Genomic DNA, 20,554 nt, shown 5'->3' with positions numbered 1-20,554 from the left:
CACTTGCACACTGCTCCAATAAACCCCAGGCTGCTAGAGTCCATGAGAAGGCAGACCTCCTCCTTTCACCAGCTAGATCAATCCCTTTGTGCCACAAGCCAGGCCAGTAACAGCTCATTTGCTCCTCTCCCCTGTACAACCAACCCAGGTCCCACCCCACCCAGGGACAAAAACCAATCCATAATATCCATCAGATCCTTATAGTTACACAGCAATAGGATCAGATGGCCTAGCACTTCTGTGAATTTATCTTCCAGTTTCCCTTATCTCAAAAATAGTCCCAGAAGCAAGGCTGCAAGTGGACACTTGAGTATGACTTGCCATTCCTTACCAACATTTTCAAGACCTCCGGTATTTCTGTTACAGTCTGCGGAGAAAGAAAACCAGGATCAAACACCAACATACCTTAACAATTGCTGGTAGAAGTGCTGAACTTTCATTTCATGCAATGTCTTGTTTCTCAGCCAATTCAATCTGGAAACAAAAGATTCTTGGCTGTAATTTTGGTATAAAACAGGTACTTTAACCAAATTTAAGAGAGACTAAGAAGTACGGCAGACACTTTAGAAGCTGTCACTAATAAAGAAGGATTTATTTGGATTTTCCGTCTTTGTCACAGCATTTGTGCAGATAGGGTCTTTTTAAGGGTATTTAAGAACAGTTTGGCAAAACCATTAATATTCGCAACAGAAGAGGGCTACTTACCTTCCAAAAAAACCAACCAGATTGATTGCCAGCTGCTGTCACTAGAAGTATCCTTACCTCGTGCAAGAGACTCCCAGTTTTCCTCCATGCCCCAGGTTTACAATTCCCTTGTACAAGTTCTCCATGGTTATCGGCCACTCTGCACTGGGGGCCAGCGCTTTCAGTTTATTTTTTGGATCTGTGCAACAAGGAGCAGCTGGAAATGCCCTCATCTGACGTTTCAACTTTGTTCGAGCTGCCACTGCCTCCCTCCACCTTCACAAGAGAACAGATAAATAGGTCACGTTAAATAAACTCTTCTGCAGACCAAACAGGTTTTCTCATAATGAAGAGGGGCTGGAGCCCCTCTCTGCTGGAGAAAGGCTGAGGGAGCTGGCCTTGTTGAGCTTGGAGAAGAGAAGGCTCCAGGGAGACCTCACTGTGGCCTTCCAGTACCTGAAGAGAGCTTAGAAACAGGAGGGAGAGAGACTTTTTCCCTGGGCAGAGAGTGACAGGACAAGGGGAAATGGTTTTAAACTGAGAGAGGGGAGATTTAGGTTGGATATGAGGAGGAAATGTTTCCCCCAGAGGGTGGTGAGACAGTGTCCCAGGTTGCCCAGAGAAGCTGTGGATGCCCCATCCCTGGAGGCATTCAAGGCCAGGTTGGATGGGGCCCTGGGCAGCCTGATGCAGTGGTTGGCAACCCTGTCCACAGCAGGGGTGGTGGAACTGGATGATCTTTAAGGTCCTTTCCAACCCAGACCATTCTATAATCTTTGCTGTTCAGACTGGATTGGGCTCTCCAGCACCCCACAAGTCAGTCTGCCCAGAGGACAGTGGGAGGTGGTATATAGATTGCCCAGCTTGTAGTTCACAAACAAGTTTCACAATGTCTTGTGCACCACACAGACAACTCATGGCGGGTTACAAAAGCGACCCAGCCTTGGGTTGCCTTGAGGCCCTGTCTCTCTGTAGACACAACTCATGGGGAACTGTGGAGATGGCTCCTCAGCCCTGGATTGTCTGATGAGCTAAACAGGGCGGTGGCCACACCATTCAAAGAAGCAAAACCTGAGACAAGCCTTGAAATCCCTACACAAACACCAAGCCCCAAGTCTCAATCCAACCACTGTTCAGCCTCCTGAGGAAGCAAGGTAAAGAAAAGCTGGAGGGTTTCAGCTTCAGTTTCAAACAATGATCTTGTGTACTCAAACAATCACAGATCAGCAAGGAAAGACAGAGAATGGGAAACTCCATCACACTGCCAAAGCTAGCAGTATAATCCACTCAGTCATACACACTGTTAGGTGAATCAGGGGAAAAAACCCCCAAGATTCAGGTTGGAAACAGGGGGAGTCATTTCTCCAACTATACAGATGGTTTGTGAAGGAGACTCTTCCCCTCTAGATCAGGACACTGGTCAAGGTAGCTTCTCTGGGACTGAGAGCCCTTACCTGGAGGGGTAGTCAGTGAGTATTGTCTGTGCTTTAAGTTTGTAAACACGTGTAATGTTTAGTGTGCTTGTGGTTGTCTGTGAAACACTTGTGGTTGTAATAGCGTGCTGCTCTTACTTTTAAAATTGCAGTAGTCCATTCCTCCATTGTATCTGTAAAACCTGCAATGGTGTCGTGTCAAGTCTGTAAGTGAAGTTCAAATCATAGAATCATAGAATCCCAGACTGGTTTGGGTTGGAAGGGACTTTAAAGTTCATCCAGTTCCAACCCCCCTGCCATCAGCAGGGACACCTTCCGCTAGACCAGGTTGCTCAAAGCCTCATCCAACCTGGCCACAAACACTTCCAGGGAGGAGCAGCCACAGCTTCTCTGGCCAACCTGGGACACTGGCTCACCACCCTCACCCCTCAAAGAATTTCTTCCTCACATCTCATCTCCATCTCCCCTCTGCCACTTTCAAGCCATCACCCCTTGTTCTGTCACTCCCTGCCCTTGGCCAAAGTCCCTCCCCACCATCCTGGAGCCCCTTCAGGTACTGGGAGGCCACTAGAAGGTCTCCCCAGAGCCTTCTTTTCCCCAGGTTGAACAGCCCCAACTCTCTCAGCCTGTCCTCACAGCAGAGAAGCTCTGAAAATAAGTCATCTGCTTGAATCTTGCAGTTAAATCTTCATGCAAAGTTCAAGTCATTTGCTTGAACCTTGCAGAACCTTTCTGCCACAGGTGGTGGATGTGAGCGGTGCAGTGGGCTCAGGCTGTATTTCTGCACACAGCTGCAAAGTCAGAGCAGCCTTCTGCTTAGCATGCTGCACTTGCCCTCAGTGGCCAGACAGATCACGAGAAGGAAGCAGGACTGCCCCTCTTCCATCTCATCCCTCCCTCAGCTGTGCTGTGCCTTGTCCTGTGCTGCCCAGGCAAAAGTTCAAGTATAGTTTTCCTTCCCATTGATCCTAAAGGTCTTTTCCAACCTAAATGATTCTATGATTCCATACCTAGCACATACACCATTTTACACAGGATCCATTATAAAGCTTTTCCGATATCCCAAGCATTTACTGTAAACACTCTAGCAACATCTACTGCAGTAAGAAAGGTGTGCCTCTTTTTTACTTGTTCTGTTTTTAAGGAACATTTTAAAAGGCAAATTCACCAGCAAGGAGAGAACATATAACAAAGCCTTTATGATTAGATGCTTGCGTATTTTTCTATGATCAAATGATTCAAATTGGGTGGCACTCAGTGTTATAACACAAAAATGCCAATTTATTAATTAAAAATATTTTTTTGTGTTTTCTCAGGTATTTTCAGGGCTTATAAAAATATTCCTGCGTCATCCAATTTTCTTGACTGCTGCAGGCACACTTGTTTCACCTTTCTTTAGGCTCCTCCTCAGTCTTCCCTATTGCACTGAGGGCTATTTACACACGCCCTGAAGAGATGCACAAACTCAATTTTGGGACAGAAAGAACTCTTGCAAGGGAAGATGCTCCACAGAAAAGAGACTGGCCTGCTGCTTCCTCTTTAGTGCTGAGAGATGCCACCTGAAATGCACCTCAATCTGGCTGCACTGGGACACAGCACAGTACAGAGAGAAATGAATCTCTGCCGTGGAGATCTGCACGTATCCAGAAAAATAAGCATCCAATGGAAAGAATACAAAGAGAAATTCTTACAAGTTTCTAGATAGAATGAAGCTGAAATCTCCTACCAAGCTCATTACCTGACTGATGAAGTGCACTCCCCTCCCCAAATACAGCTGAGTAACTTATTAGAGTCTGGTAATGACTGTCAGTCTACCCTTACAGTGGAGTGAAGATGACAGCAAAAAGAACACAGCCAGACAACTCTGGTGCAAACTCTGTTAACCACTCCTTGCCAACGCTCCCCAGAAAAGCTGTTGTGTCACACACAGGGTGGCAACTCACCGTTGCAAATACTTGCAGAAACACTGGAGCTCCTGAAGGGTTTCCTTAGCAATCTGGAAAATCTCATCCTCCAGAAAGAGGTCCATGAGGTGACCACAGACTTCTTCTGAACACCTGGCTACACAGCCTTGCCAGTCTCTTTCTAAGGCACATCTAGTTCAAAATCAAACAAACCAAGACCTCTGGTGAGTTGGGAGACAGCAGTAAATGCCAATACAATTTAGCTGAGGTACAAACAGGATAGATCATCACATTTAGCAAAGGGGCAGCCCACTGTACAATCAAGTACACTTTCCGTTTCTTTTAAGTAGTTAATTGAAGATGACTTCAGAGAAGGTCAAGCAAAAAGCCCACCACACCCTGACAAATTCTTACCCTTAAGAAATAATCAAATAGCAAAGTAGAGCAGAGAGTATCTTGTACATACTTTAACTCATCAGCTGAAGCTTCTCGTACACCCTCCTTTATTACTTCTTCCATTAACTCCATACACACCAATTGGCTCAACTGCTTTATTAACTGTTCTCTTTCCTGCTTTTGCCTGGAAGAACAGAGAAAAGATTTACACAAGTAGCAAGACAACAGAGGTAAGACGTACACAAACGAAGGGACTCACACCAGCAAACCTGCTGCTTAGTTACACAAGTGCTACAGCCAGTGTCAGATAGGGAGGATTTTAGATTCGCCTAAAATCTCACTAGTTGATTTCCCTCTTTAAAGATAATCAGCTTTGCATTAAGCCAGGTTTCCCTCAAAAATACAGGTAACAATGGGGTTATTTTATTCTTACTCCAGTAAACTCCAGACAACTAGCTGACTTGGAAGGAAAAGTTCCAGCATACAACAGGGCCAGGGTACTTCTCCTTCTCTGGAAGCTCTGGGTGAATAGAAGTTCCCAAAATTCCCACCCATCATTTTCACAGTGGCTCTGGCAGGACACCAAAATACTAACTAGCAGATCACCTGAGAGGTGGAAAGGACAACTTGTCTGCACAATCCCAGGGCAGTTCAAGGTGAGACAAACTGAGTGCTGTCAGTCTGGCAGAGAGACACAGGGCCTGGGCAACTCAGGTTGGCACCAGCTGTCATTATGTTGCTGAAGGGTGTACACAGCCCACCCTGCCCCACAGCAAAAGCAGCGACTCACCTCTCTTCCTCCACTCTGCGCCTTTCCTCTTTGACACGCTCCCTTTCCGCGCTAAGCACGCTGCCAGCCACTTCTCTGAGGATATCCTCCATCGCCTCAGCCACGAGGTCCTCCACAGTGGTCTCGGAGGTGCTGTGCAGAAACAGCGATTCTCTTTTCAAAGCCACAACATTTTCATCCCAAGCCCTACATCTGTGCTTTTCCCAAGCACACCCTTGCTCCACTGTGGTGGGCTGACTCCAGCCACCAGCCAAGCTACTGGCTCACTCCTCTCCTCACACTGGGACAGGGGAGAACACGGGAGGAACAAAAGCAAGAAAATTAATGGCTTGAGATAAAGACAGACAGTTAATAGGGGAAGGGGAAAAAAAACCCCACATCCCCACCAAGCCAGCAAAGGCAATCAGCCACCACCTCCCACAGATCAATGTCTGGACAGTTTCCAATCAATGGCCACCCTCGAAGCCAGAATACTCCATCTTCTTTTTCTTCTCATCCAGTTTTATTGCTGACCATGATGTTACATGGTATGGACTATCCCTCTGGTCAGTCCAGGTCAGCTGTCCCAGCTGTGTCCCCCCCCAGACCTCTTGCACACACCCTCAGCCTACTCACAGAGTGGGAAACAAGGAAGGCCTTGACCCTGCACTCTTCAGCAATAACCAAAATGTTAGCGCATTAGTAACACTGTTTTGGTCACAAACCCACATCCACGACTCTCCCAACTGCCTTGGGGAGGAATCTTTATTAGAAACAGAGAAGCAGCCACATCTGGACTTACTCCTCATCCCCCTTTGGGCACCTTCCCTTCCACAGCATTGTGGCAGTGGTGAGTGTCAGGGAAGGTGAGCTTCACAGAGGTCTGCAGCAGTTAGCCTTCTGTGAGGCTAGCTGGTGCGTAACAGAGAGGCGGCAGACATCTGAAGAAAGGTCTGACTTTCCCTCAACTGTTTTATAACCTTCACACATGGTGCTGCTATGGCAAATTGGAGCTTTGATGACAGACCCCAGGAGTACCAGCAATAAATGCTCGTTACCAGATGGCAGCAGTCACGTAAGCTGCTCCCGCTCTGCCAACTTCTCTGCACTCTCCTTTGAGGATTTCTTGCACAAGCCCATCCACCACTTCGGCAATGTCCTACAACACAACAGAGGAAGCAGTTGAAACAAGATGTGGTCCTGCTCAGGATGACCTGGGCGCACACGTGAGCTGGGAGAGAGGTACTTCAGACTGTAATTGGCAACATGACCCATATTTCTACTGAGAAACTAAGCTAACTTAATCAAACACAACAGCCTGGACATTTGAGACTATCTAAAAGGTTAACAACAGCCTAGAAACAAAAGCAGCTTTCTGTATTAAATATGGGCGAGTCAAGATAGGAAATAATAGCTAAGAAAAGTGAATATTGAGACAGATTCTTTTGTCCTTCAGAGTTTCTCCTAGAGTTGCCATTGCTCTACAAGCTCATTTAATTCCAAATGACCAGGTCTAATCTTTGCTGAAATGTAGCCACACTGCGACAGAATACGGCAGCTGTAGGTCACAAAGCCATAAGACACTCTGAGATGGGTTCAGCATTAGTACATATCTAAACATGCGTGGGATGGAGAAAAAGGGGGAACAGCACAGATATACGGGGTACACATTCACAACTCAAGGTTCATAGTCATATATCCACAATAAGAAACGTTGGCATGCCTCATTTGAGATACATGCCATTAAGAAACAGCTCATTATTATTCATTACAGCAAAGTTTACCTATTAAGTCAAGATAATCCCTTTCTGCTGTCACTTTCTGACTCTCTCCTTAGAGGTTCCTCAGATAAATGCTAAACAGACTTTATCCTATAGGACTTTATCATATGAAGGAGTCAGAGCAATCACTGACATTTCAGGCCTCCATCCGAAATCAACCAACCCCTCTTTTCAGAAGAGTTCAAAGAAAAAACTTCCCAAAGTATCCACAGCACTGAAGCAGGGAGCGTCTCCATTTGTCTCTGCAGATTCTGGAAAACTAAACCAACCTAAAGAAGTGTCTCTGCTTAGCCCCCAGCTAAACAACAGCCAGCTGTTCTATCACCCAGTGATCCCTCCCCACCCACCTGAGAAGGGGAATTGGGAAAAAGAAAGAAGATCCATGGGTTCGAAATGGAAACAGATTTAATAAAATAAAAACTTAATATTCTTACTAATATAAAGAACACAAAGTTATACTCAGCCCACATAGTGGTCAGGAGCTGCACGCTCCCAGCAGTGAATGCGAAATGTCAAACACCTTGAGCACCACCGCTCTGGCAAAGGCATGATGGTCACAGCAAGCAGGAGAGTTGGCCTCAGGAGCAGAGTGAGTGAGACCTTCCAGAGATGGTGACCATTGAGAAACAGAGACGTCACCAGCAAACTTTCCATTTTATAGTGATCGTGAAGTTTATAGGATGGAACACTTCCGTTGGCCAGCGTGGGTCAGCTGCCCTGGCCTCACCTTAGCTGCTCCTCCTCACCTTAGCTCCCTGGCTAACTCCACACTGCTGAAAGACCTTGATCACTGTGGAAACTCGTGTACCATGGCTGGCCACAAACTAAAACAAAGTGTCTTATTAACTTTGTTCTCATGAGATCAGATGCTGCAGGCTTCTTAAAAACACAACTTTTCTGAACAGAAAACTGGTTCTATGACTCTATCCCAGCAAAACCCAAACAAGAACACAGAATGCCAGACTGGTTTGGGTTGGAAGGAACCTTAAAGATCACCTAGTTCCAACCCCCCTGCCATCAGCAGGGACACCTTCCACTAGACCAGGTTGCTCAAAGCCTCATCCAACCTGGCCGAGAACACTTCCAGGGAGGAGCAGCCACAGCTTCTCTGGCCAACCTGGGCCAGTGTCTGACCACCCTCTGTGGGGGGAAATTTCCTCTTAATATCTCACCTCAATCTCCTCTCTCAGTTTAAAACGATTTCCCCTTGTCCTATCACTCTCTGCCCATGGAAAAAGTCCCTCTCCCTCCTGTTTAGAGGCTCCCTTCAGGTACTGGAAGGCCACAATGAGGTCTCTCCAGAGCCTTCTCTTCTCCAAGCTCAACAAGCCCAGCTCCCTCAGCCTTTCTCCAGCAGAGAGGGGCTCCAGCCCTCTGACCATCTTCCTGGCTCTCCTCTGGCCCTGCTCCAACAGCTCTAATTTTATTATACTTTATCAATCTTTTATTATACTTCACAGATCTTCCCCAAATACTTCACGATGGTTTTAAATTTCCTTACTGTGTCTGTGTAGACAGGCTGAGGCTTTGAAGGGAGAGGCTCAGGTTGTCCACCAGGCTGGGAGACTGCCTGCACAGGAGGCACCATTGGCACAAGCTGACGAGGTACCAGCGAGGGCAGGAGATGTGCTGGGGGCTGGACCCTTACTGCTGCGGCATCTAAATCCACACCTTTGCTTTCCACTCTTCCTTCTTGGGAGGGGGAGGAAGAGAAAAATTAAGGAAACAAGGTCAGTCACAAATAGAAGCAATACTCTGATCTTCAAAAGCTGACTTGTGGGATAAATCTCATCAGGTCATAAAACAAGTCCATAACAGAAGCTTGCTGCATTAAAGTTAACAATATAATTATACCATAGAATCTAATTTGTATTTATGAATATTTTTAAACAAAACATTCACAAATTTAATTGCACATCATCTCCAACACCAAGTACATTCATTTCCAAAAACATAAAGTACACCTAGCACCTACACACACCTCTTGAATAAATGTATATATCTGTACTTTCAACGAGGACAAAAAAGCATACGTTCTAACTTGAAAAACCAACATGACCACACACATAGTGGGAACAAACAGTTGTGATACAAAACCTGCAAACTGAAAAGGGAACCTGGATGTCTGAAGCAGACAAATATCTGGTTATTTCACCTATGTTGGTGAAACTGCACTCATTTCCGTTAGTGCATTTTCCATACTGGGAAATATATGTTATTAATCAGGTTGCTTTTTAGCTTTTACAGATACATAGGTACATTTAAACCAAAACACGCTTTCATTACATCCAAATTTCGATGCAGTTTCAACCCATATGAGCCAAGAACAGTTTCTGCTTTGTAAAATAAATCTACTCACAGAACTGACCCAGCAGTATGTTCCTGAGCTAAAAATGCCTGTTTGCTCCTACCTGTTACTTCCATGCTGGATTTTTGGCTACTACTAGCTAGATCCACAGAGGTGCTTCCGCCAGTATACTTGTTCTGTGCGTTGAAGCTGGACGCAGGCACGTGGTGAGGCATGGGGGGCAGTGGGCCACCATTTACAACTTCCCCAACCGAGACAGTGAGCTTCTGGCTGACAAACATCGATTTATGTGGTTTGGGTAATCCATCTGGCTCCAAGAAAGCTGAGCGATTCAGTTCCACGTAAGCACTGGGGAAAAATAAATCATAAAAAACCCCCAAGAATACATATCTCCAATTAGAACATTAACAGGAAATAGAGCACTAACTGGCATGCTCGAGGTTTTTTTGCTTTCTCTTGATGTATGTCTGTCTGAGCACCCCTTACAACCTATGTATTTCCATGGCAGACACTCCTACCTGCAAACTGGTGACCTCCACCATCCTCCAAAAACTGGTTTGCACTGTTCAGCTTCACCCTGCCCTATGCACCACCATAATGCCAGTTTCCTGAGAAGCAGACCTGTATCCTCATCTCCTACAGAGCTGCAATTTACTACAATTCAACTGCAAGTTAAGAACCTAAAACAATTTTTTTTTTCCCCCTACTGGGTTATCCACAACATCTCTTTCTAGGTAGGAAGTCCCTGAAGTCCAATGGAGACAGAGCTCAATATGTAGTCTCTCCTTTGGGGAAAATGTTTCTCTTGTTTTTCACCACCTTCCAGAAGGTTGAAGGGATTTTCTAGCCTTGAAATCCCTTGTCACCTTATCAAACCAAGTGAAAAAAGATGTACAAGTGCAAAAAAAAAAAAAAATTAAAAATGGAAAAAAAAAAAAAAAAAAAAAGCTATTGTGGCAAGTCACATTAGTTACAGGGATTCAGACCTCATTTCTTGAATTAAAGAACTTATATTAAAGAACTTATAATTAGAGTAATAAAAATAGAACAGATTATTAAAATTAAAACCACTATCCTAGTGTTTTGCTTACAGAACCCAGCCCCTGCCCTTTACCTGATCTTTGCTTTTTCTGGTTGCAAACTCCAGGGGCAGCCCATCCACATCAATTCTTCACTCAACATAACTCAAACTCCACTAGGACAACATCCCAAGGCACAGACACCCTTTTCCTTACACTTACCCATCAGATACACTCAGGCCATAATAACTTATAAAATCAGTTGCTTCCTCACAATCTCTGAACAGCAGCATGCGGACCAGATGATCCAAGGGAAACACTGTACATCTTTGGGTGCTCACAGTGTAGGCAATATTGAGAGATTTGAGAGCATCTTTACGAATCTGGGGGAAGAGAAAAGGAAAAGCCACGTAACTACTAAGTTAAAGACCCCAAAAAGGCAAGTGTACTACATACATGAAAATCACCTTTAAAAGAAATCAGTACTTTGTCATCAAATACCCACACAAACAACTACTCAGGTTTAAATTTCTTTTTTAAATTATATGTATTTGCTTTCTAGTTTCTGCTCATTTTGAGCACATGCCTTTGTGATTCTTGTGCAGAATAAAAAGCTTGCAAGGGCTTCTAAGAGTACAGGTTGATATTTCCTTTGCAAAACTCTCAGGCTCGCTTCTCTGCTTCCTGATGATTTGCAGGGGAAATAATATGTATTTGTACAAACTTAAAAAATGCTGAAAAGAGCATTTTAGTATTTGCCTTTTGTATCATGGCAGAAAACTCTTGATAAGTTTTTTAGGCACTTCTGAAGAAGCAAGAACAAGATTATTTTTAAGGCTAAATATTTACCAAGTTTTCTGCACTCTGAGAAGATCTCCCAACAGTCCCAGACTTTTACTAACACTTCAACAAATAGCCATCTGCCTTTTTCTCACCTGGTTGAAATAACAGTGTAAGAGACAAGCGTTCAGATAGGAAGCTGCTTGCACTAACTTGAAAAATCTCACAAAGTTGTTGCTGTTTAATGCAGCAAAAGCTTGAACTGCAAATCTAACTTCAGGAGAGTTTCTAACCTCTGGATGAAACTGCTGTACTTCTCTGTGGGGACAAAAGAGAGGAGACAGCTTTTGCTTCAATATGACAACCACAACTCAATAGCAACCTGGAATGAAACACAAAGTTAGGAGCTTTAAGGAAAACGTGCAACTCCTGTCCAAAACAAACAGCTGTGAATTAAATCTGCAGCATTATTTTCTGATCATTAATCTTCTAATGATGCTTGCATAATCAGCATGCTATTGTTTAGGTACATCACTCCAGCATCCAGGGGGGAAGGCAGTTAAAAGATTGATGAGAAAAGCAAAGTATGACTCTGCCTACAAAAGGGCTTTTGCTTGGCTGTACTGTAGATAAAACAATGAAGCTTGGATACCATTCTCAGAAGAGGAAAAAAAAAAATTCCTTAACTGAGAATAGCAAAGATTAACTTCTTTTTGGTTGGTTGGTTTTTTTACTACCTGCAGAAGCTCTAGAGAGTTATTCAAGGAGATAAAACAAAGTTGTTTTTTTTTCTTTTCTTAAAAAAGACACTTTTAAAAATAAAACCTAACAAAAAATTAAAATAAAATATAACTACAGTTCACTTTCTTTGGAAAAAAATTTGCAACTGAGCCCTTCACTTCTATTACAACTTGTCTGGACTTGATCCTAATTTCAGTCTTTCTAGAGACAGAGAAAACAAGATATATCTGTTGTTCTCACCTGAGAATATCGCCCTTGTTGAGATTCAGCAAGACATTGTAACCTCTGAACTCTGCTTCACTCTTGCAGTAAATTCCCTTGTTAGCCAGGTCCTGATACATCTCCTTCAAGCTCTGCAGGCATTTAGTCATGTTCTCATTGTTGATTTTGGTGTCAAAGGAGGACATGGGCTCTTCACACAAGTGGTGAGCACAATGGATGTGAAAGCGAGTGCACTTCTCAATCAGAGACACCATCAGTGGGTTGCAGAGATGTTGCTGGGTTATATCCTAACCAGAATGATAAAGAAAATGTTGCATGTAGTTTTGAACTACAGTAGAAGAGCACAGTCATCTGGCACTACCTTTGGAAAACTCATTTCAGCTGTGCTTTGAGGCATTTCATAATTCAAAACATTGAATCACTATTGCTTTTTGCTTAACTGTTTTTACAGTGTTACAGGATCTTTTGCTTTCTACCATCACACGCCTCCATCTGCCAGTGCCTACCTTTCTTATTCCACGAGTTCTGTTCCAGACAAAGTCATACCATTCTCGGTAGTTTCCTTCTCCTTGATCCATAATGTTTGTCACTAAATAGTCCATGGTCATGCTCAACACCTCAGAGGGTCTCAGTTCATGGGGCAAAGGTTCCTCCTGATCCGCTGAAGACCTGCTATATTCTTTGACTGCTGCTGCGTGATCTACCTGTGAGATGTGGAGAAAGAATCAAAATCATAGAATCACAGACTGGTTTGGGTTGAAGGGACTTTTCAAGGCCATCCAGTCCAACCACCCCCCTGCAGTGAGCAGGGACAGCTGCAACCAGATCAGGTTACTCAGAGCCCCGCTCAACCTGAGCTTGAATGTTTCCAGGGATGGGGCTTCTACCACCTCTCTGGGCAACCTGGGCCAGGGTTTCATCACCCTCAGTGCAAAAAATTTCTTCCTTGTATGCAGTCTAAATCTCCCCTCTTTTAGTTTAAAACCATCACCCCTTGTCCTGTCACTACAGGCCCTGATAAAAAGTTGGTCCTCATCTTTTTTATAGGCCTCCTTTATGCATCGACAGGTACAATAAGGTCTTCCTGGAGCCTTCTCTTCTCCAGGCTGAACAGCCCCAACTGTCTCAGCCTGTCCTCATAGCAGAGCTGTTACACCCCTCTGATCAAACCCAAGGAGCATGTTTAACTTTTCAGGAGCACAGAGGATTTCATCCCATCTATGCCTTTATTTTAGTAAGGAGCAGACTACAGAAGGCATTTCTCCACTCTTCACACTAACAGCCCACATCCATTCTGCCAGAAAAACAAATACATTTTATTTTCTTTTATGACAGGATCCTCAGTGTTGACTTAGTTTCAAACTCATAACGTTCAAGACAGTGTATACAGCTGCCCTATAGTTTTAGGACTACAGTTCTAAAAGCCTGTCTGCAGCTAAATAAAAGACATGATTTAGAGTGAAAAAGCAATTCTCTAGCTTTCTGTTTTACAACAGGGAATTGAAAGATATTAATGAAATGGCCTACAGAATTTTTCCACCAGAATCAACTAAACAACACCAACAGCTTTACGGATGTCCTGGGAACAACAAACCCCTGTGTACAGAGGGCTCATACCTTGTCAGATCCTAGAAGCAATTCAAAGATACTGAGCTGGTTTCTCGTCTCCCTCATGTAGCGCTCCTTTTCAGGACACATGTCTGGGCAAGTGCCAACAACTGTTTTTGCTTTGCCAAGATCAGTCCTTTTTATTCGAGCTAAAAAATATAAATTAAATTGAACAAACACTAAGCATCTCTTGGTTTTGTTTTCATGACAAGCTATTACCCTGATGTGCCAACACAGTCCTAAGCTGGGCAGATGCCTCAGCTGGAATCTGTACATTGGGCAATGGATGGATGTCAAGAAGTATATTGCTAGGGCAAGAACTCACACAAAATTTTCTCTCGAGATTCCCATCCTACTTCTAATCAGAGTGAGGCTGTACCCACACCCTAGCATGGTCTGAAACACACAAGGATAGGGTTCCCCCACTCTGGGGCCTGTCCAAGAGCTGCCCTGCTCCTTTGGGGAAGTTTCTCCTACCATCCAGGCTGGATATCAAAAGATCTGCTGAGAAGATTGAAGCCTCTAAAAGATGCCCAGTGTTTTGTATCCTAACAGCCTGTCCTAACTGAGCACCAGTGATTTCCCAATTCCACGTCAAGCAGCTGAGAAATCTATTTGTCAATATTAAAAATAAGATCTTAAATTAAAAGTAGGGTCATCCTTGAAATGGCAAGGACAGGATGGAAAGATTTACAACCCCAACACTGTGAAACAAAGGGCCGTTTCTTGACATAACAACCAGCTTCGTAACAGTCTGAATTTAGAGAAACACTCTGGGCTATGAGCAGTTTTCTTTAAAGAGCCTGCAAGGATGCATTACACGGCCTCCTTCACAGAAGATGAACAGTCTGCTATTCACTTTCCACAAGAAATGTGCACATGCAATAAGTAAACCAGATTTTTTTTGTGTGTGTTCTGCAAGAAATTAATGTATATGACAATTCCTCACAATAGAAGAGTATTTTACAGACATAATATCACAACAGCTTTGCAACAAACACCAAATACTCATTTATTTCCAGCAGAGAAGCAGATGTTACACTCGTTAACTTGTGTAATTACCTTGTCGCATGATTTTGTCCCTTTGGTCCAAAAGACGGTATCGTTCTTCAGATGTCTCCGCCACTAATCCTACCAGGTTACTCAGAGATGACAACGAAGCTCCCAAAGCCTCTGAGCTCTGCCCTTCAGAACTAGAATCAAACAGATCTGCTTCAAACTGCAGCGCCTTTCGAAGACAAGGCTTCTTTGCTGGAGAACTGAAATCAGAAGATTTTTATCAGTAATACACTAATGCAGGTACCAGCCTTAATCAGTTCACTGTTCTTCAGGGCATCAATATAGCTGTTTAGAAGAATATTTTGTTCAAAAGGCAATGTATAAAATAAATATCTGCATGCTAAGGTCATTATGAGCTAATGCTAATGCTGGGAGTTAATCTGGTTAAAACCACAGCACTGCCTTGACAACCCTGCCAAGTGTTCTTGAGACAGAACCTCAAAGCCTCAACCTTTTACCACAGAAATGGTATCACTGAATCGGTCACAGAGTGGACAGAACCAAAGGGCTGTTGCGGTATTTTGGCATCCTGAAGGCACAGCAGTTTGCATCTCAAGCCAGGAGCTAGCCAGTCACTTTGGTGTGAAAATAAATAATGCTTTCCATAGCAACAGAGATGATTAAAAGATTTTACAGGGCCCAGATTACAAACATATTTTTTAAAATCAAGAACATTAATTCCTTCACAACATATTACTAATTTTATAATTCTATGACTACACATAACCAAATTACATTTGTCAAACTAGAAACACCATTAAGGTACCGGAGAAAGATGACAACCCTCCCACTTCAGTGACTGACAGGAAATTCCTGGATTTCCTGTAAAAACACCATTCACTTGAAGAGAGACAAGACGACAACGCAAACTCCCCAGCTAGTCTGAAAAGGGGATTCTCGTGATTCCACAGCACTGTCATTGCCTACCAATGAAACTACTCACTTCAGAACCTCATTTTATCACGACCACTGTCTCACATGACATCCGTGTCCTTAAGATGGAGAGGCATGGATTGGATGGATGGACTGCTCAGTGGATAAGGAACTGGCTGGATGGTTGCACTCAAAAGAGTTGTGGTCAACAGCTCAATGTCCGAGTGGAAGCCGAAGACAAGTGACCTCAGGGGTCGGTGATGGGACCGGCACTACTTAATATCTTTGTTGGCGACATCAACAGTGGGATTGAGGGCACCCTCAGCAAGTTTGCCAACAACACCAAGCTGAGTGGTGCGGCTGACACACTGGAGGGACGGGATGGCATCCAGAGGGACCTGGACAGGCTTGAGAGGTGGGGTCTGTGTAAACCTCATGAAGTTCAACAAGGGCAAGGTCCTGCATCTGGGTCAGGGCAACCTCAGATACAAATCCAGGTTGGGTGGGGAATGGATGGAGAGCAGCCCTGAGGAGAAGGACTTGGGGTGCTGGGGGATGAAGAGCTGGACGTGGGCTGGCAACGTGCGCTCACAGCCCAGAGGCCAATAACCGTGTCCTGGGCTGCACCCAGAGCAGCGTGGGCAGCAGGTGGAGGGAGGGGATTCTGCCCCTCTGCTCCGCTCTCCTCAGACCCCACCTGCAGTGCTGCCTCCAGTGCTGGGGCCACCAACAGCACAAGGACATGGAGCTACTGGAGCCAGTCCAGAGGAGGCCACGAGGATGATGCGAGGGCTGGAGCAGCTCTGCTGTGAGGACAGGCTGAGAGAGTTGGGGCTGTTCAGCCTGGAGAAGGCTCCAGGGAGACCTTCTAGTGGCCTCCCAGTACCTGAAGGGGCTCCAGGAAGGCTGGGGAGGGACTTTGGCCAAGGGCAGGGAGTGAGAGAACAAGGGGTGATGGCTTGAAAGTGTCAGAGGGGAGATGGAGCTGAGATGTGAGGAAGAAATTGTTTGGTGTGAGGGTGGTGAGACAGTGTCCCAGGTTGGCCAGAGAAGCTGTGGCTGCTCCTCCCTGGAAGTGTTTGTGGCCAGGTTGGATGAGGCTTTCAGCAACCTGGTCTAGTGGAAGGTGTCCCTGCTGATGGCAGGGGGGTTGGGACTGGGTGAGCTTTAAGGTCCCTTCCAACACATTCTATGGCCACAGAACAGTGTCATCACTGCTTGGTCCTCTTTTCCTCTGTGCTGTTTCATTCAATTCCCTTATGACTCGTTACTGCAGCTGTGGTTACAAACTGAACATTCAAAAGAAACACGCGCATGAAAACAGTAAAAGGCCTCAATGAGCAGCTAGAAGTACTTTTCTGACAAAGTGTGAGATTCATGAGCCTACAATTCAGCCCCAAAAGCCCCACGTTTGAAACACAAGCATGCCAGAAGAGACAAGGGAAGCACACGCCCTGGCAAGAATGTGGCTACTTGGCACACGCTGACCATCACCGTTTTTCACCCTGTATCCTGCCCAATGGATTCCCAGAGGAGCAGACGTACTTTTTACCAGGCACAACGCTGCTGGCAGAGGATCTTATTAAGGGTTTTCGAAGAGGGGAATGCTGATAGTTTTGCTCTTCACTGCTTTGTCTTCCTTCATCTTCACCTGCTTTCTTCTCCTTGGATGAAAATTCTCTTTCTGCAGGACCTGAAGTGACAAATAAACATGAAGTCAGGTACTTGCCCAGTAATTTAAGCAATAACATTTTTCCCCCTTGGAGGTGGTGGTCACAGTTTTGTACATATATGCAAAACTTCACAGACTTGCACTAGAAGTTGTACCAAGTAAGTTTACCAATTGCTAGTCAGCTTCACCCTTCTATGAAGAATAAGTAGTTTTCAATAAAACATCACTTAGCAATAACTGTAATTGTCCAGCACATTGTCAGTAAATGAAGTCTGATCATCATCTGAATTTAAGTTCTCTCAGGTTCGGGATATAATACACAAGTTTTAACTCTTTACAGGATATGAAATCCATTTCACCTACAGAAAACACAATTTCCAGTGCTCCTGCTGATGCATTTTAATTATTATTTTCACATACCCTGCTTAGTTTGAGATGGGCTTGCCTTCTCAAGAGTTACATCTACACCTTGCAGGAAGGGAGAATTTCTTCTCCCAGGAACAGATTTTCAACCAGTTGTATTTCTTAAATTCTCTCAGATTAGTTATTTTAGAATACTGCCATTCACTTAACACCACAATAAATTTACAAAGGTGAACCAACACCCCTAGAGCTGCTGCTTCAAGATGTTAATTCTCAGACAGACAACTCTGCAGCTGGTCATTTTCTGAAAGGCAAGTTTGTGGATGGTCAAAGCTGTGGCAAACCACTCGTGTGCCAACAGCTGAAGTGTATCCCTAGGCTAGGATCTCCAAGGTAAACACGTAGCATTCATAAAGCTAAATAAAATATTCAAGAATTCAAGTATTTGCCGAGGGAATGAACAGCCAACACTCACATCTCCTCCTGCCCTAATCCCAAGCAGGGTCTGCTATCCAGGTTTTCCATTTCTAAGCTCAGTTCATAGCTCAGTTCTTAGGACACCTTCCTGAAAGCTAGAAACCCACATCCCAGTCCATGCTCTGAAGCAGGCAGCAAGGCATCTGAAACTGGCTTTTCTTACATCCCCAAAGAACATTCTGCTTCTTGAAAGGAGCACAAAGTTAACATATTCCTCTTGTGAGGCTGTAGGAATGGTTTCTAAACTCTCCTCTCAAACTATGCTGTTACTTCAAGTGTCTTTGGCTCTTTTCTATGGCTGAAACAGTATTTTTGGCTCAGATCAAGCAAAACGTTGGAGACAACAGGAATTTAAGAAAGAAATTGTACGACTTCCAACTGTGATTTGCAGTCACTCACTTAAAACTTTCTCAATACCAGAGGACAGCATTGTGGATGCTGGAAGTTTACACAGCTTACAAAAACAACTGGGTAACTTCACAATAGAAAAATTCTCCAAGGGCTAAGACAGAAGGGCTAAGGCTCCTTCTGGCACCAGGGTTCCCAAAACAGAGGCTGTTAAAGGCTGAGAAATAATTCTGGAATCAATTACACACTTTATCCTGTTCTTTTTCCCCTCCCCTGCATAATCGCTATTAGCCTTTGCCACAGAGCTAGCCAAGATGTAACATAAAATGCAGAGCAACTATTTTTATGCTTCCATAAAGAATAAACTTCAATGCTTCCAGAAGCAAGTCAAAGAGAGCCATCCTACTTCTCACTCCAAGAAGGACATGGAGGTGCTGGAGCGTGTCCAGAGAAGGGAACGGAGCTGGGGAAGGGTCTGGAGCACAAGTGTGCTGAGTTCCCTTGTGGCTGAGGGAACTGGGGGTGCTGAGCCTGGAGAAAAGGAGGCTGAGGGGAGACCTTGTGGCTCTGTGCAAGTCCCTTGGAGGAGGGGGGAGAGAGGTGGGGGTGGGTCTGTTCAACCAAGGAGCAAGGGACAGGACAAGAGGAAATGGGCTCCAGTTGTGGCCAGGGCAGTTGAGATGGGATGTGAGGAAGAATTTCTTTGCTGAAAGGGTTCTGAGGCATTGGAAGGGGTTGCCCAGGGCAGTGGTGGAGTCACCTTCCCTGGTGGGATTGGAGAGTCGTGTAGACACAGTGCTGAGGGACATGGGTTAGTCGGGGACTTGTCAGTGTTGGGTCAATGATTGGACTCGATGAGCTTAAAGGGCTTTTCCAATTGAGGCAATGCTGGGATTCTGGAGCTGCAACATTCCTACTGTGGAGATCATCTTTGTATCGATCTCAGCACATCAGGAAACAAGAACAGAGCAGATGGGACACCATTTATACATCACCCAGTAATCATGGAAACCCTGGAAACACAGACTTACTTGTTTTCTTCTTTTGCCAAAACGTTACTATGTCTTTGTGCAACTCTTTGGCTTTCTTTCTGGCAAGAGCTGCAGAGGCCTGAAAGAAAACAAAACCAGAGCATGAAAACCTATTAGCGTCACAACACCAAAAGGTGCAGCACAGTTTTTGACAGAGGAACATTCCCCGATTTCCATCAAATTCTGGTTACAGCATTTTAACCTCTCACTTAAGACACAGACCCAACCAGCAGGGCTTGAACAAGTTTCTACAGAAATCGCTGCTTTTCCAAGAGCTACAGCTAGCTTAGAGCATTTCAGACCAAAGGTGTGTTTTTAAGCACAAAGCAGAAACAGACGGCGCAGTCTCTGAACTGACTCCTCAACGCACATCAGCACGGAGGTGATGGCAGTATTGCACACAGGGAGGTCACCCTGCAAAGATCAGATGAGCTCATCTCTCTCTTGGTGCTGCTGAGCCCGAGCAAGAACGCAGCAGCGTATCTAATTCAGGTTTGGGTGATGTGAGACAGCAAAGAGGGAAGATCCGTTTGGTGCTGGAGCTGGGTGCTGACAGGACAGCTAAAGCCAGGCAGGGCTCTGCCAGCTATCCCGTTTCAGTACACTTCTGTCTCTGCGATACAGCGCTCAAGGTACCAAGCTTTCCCCCAGCGCTACGGAACAGGGGAGCGGGTCCCACCAGAGCTGGACCCAGCCTAAGCCAGCAGGTCAAGGGAAGTGACTCCCCCTGTCTACTCTGCTCTGGTGAGACCCTACCTGGAGTGCTGCGTCCAGCTCTGGGGTCCTCAGTACAAGAAAGACGTGGACCTACTGGAGCGGGTCCAGAGGAGGCCATAGAAATGATCAGAGGACTGGAGCACCTCTCCTATGAAGGGAGGCTGAGAAAGTTTGGGCTGTTCAGCCTGGAGAACAGAAGGCTCCAGGGAGACCCTACTGCAGCCTTTCAATACTTAAAGGGGGCCTATAAGAATGATGGGGGCAAACTTTTTAAGAGGGCCTCTACTGACAGAACAAGAGGTAATGGTTTTGAGTTAAAAGAGGGGAGATTTAGACTAGATATAGTCTAGGAGGAAATTTTTTCAATGA

General features: G+C 44.9%; 1 protein-coding gene across 1 annotated transcript in view; it reads right to left on the bottom strand.

The window, feature by feature from the left end:
- Positions 1 to 405: 405 nt before the first annotated feature.
- The window catches only part of LOC104525602 (germinal-center associated nuclear protein), a gene marked incomplete at both ends in the record, with an annotated part of 20,563 nt that continues 414 nt past the window's right edge, over positions 406 to 20,554 (bottom strand). The window contains 16 exons of the mRNA XM_010168806.1: positions 406 to 474; positions 763 to 960; positions 4,061 to 4,213; positions 4,488 to 4,601; positions 5,208 to 5,339; positions 6,245 to 6,345; positions 8,469 to 8,659; positions 9,379 to 9,623; positions 10,517 to 10,677; positions 11,230 to 11,392; positions 12,056 to 12,324; positions 12,544 to 12,741; positions 13,655 to 13,794; positions 14,708 to 14,904; positions 17,123 to 17,270; positions 19,469 to 19,547. Of these exons, the coding sequence (XP_010167108.1) occupies positions 406 to 474; positions 763 to 960; positions 4,061 to 4,213; positions 4,488 to 4,601; positions 5,208 to 5,339; positions 6,245 to 6,345; positions 8,469 to 8,659; positions 9,379 to 9,623; positions 10,517 to 10,677; positions 11,230 to 11,392; positions 12,056 to 12,324; positions 12,544 to 12,741; positions 13,655 to 13,794; positions 14,708 to 14,904; positions 17,123 to 17,270; positions 19,469 to 19,547 (2,558 nt within the window). The remainder of the gene's footprint in view (positions 475 to 762; positions 961 to 4,060; positions 4,214 to 4,487; positions 4,602 to 5,207; positions 5,340 to 6,244; positions 6,346 to 8,468; positions 8,660 to 9,378; positions 9,624 to 10,516; positions 10,678 to 11,229; positions 11,393 to 12,055; positions 12,325 to 12,543; positions 12,742 to 13,654; positions 13,795 to 14,707; positions 14,905 to 17,122; positions 17,271 to 19,468; positions 19,548 to 20,554) is intronic.

The sequence above is a fragment of the Antrostomus carolinensis genome, unplaced genomic scaffold, assembly GCF_000700745.2.
Source record: "Antrostomus carolinensis isolate BGI_N321 unplaced genomic scaffold, ASM70074v2 scaffold2405, whole genome shotgun sequence".
Lineage (NCBI taxonomy): Eukaryota > Metazoa > Chordata > Aves > Caprimulgiformes > Caprimulgidae > Antrostomus > Antrostomus carolinensis.
This window is presented reverse-complemented; position numbering and strand designations above follow the sequence as displayed.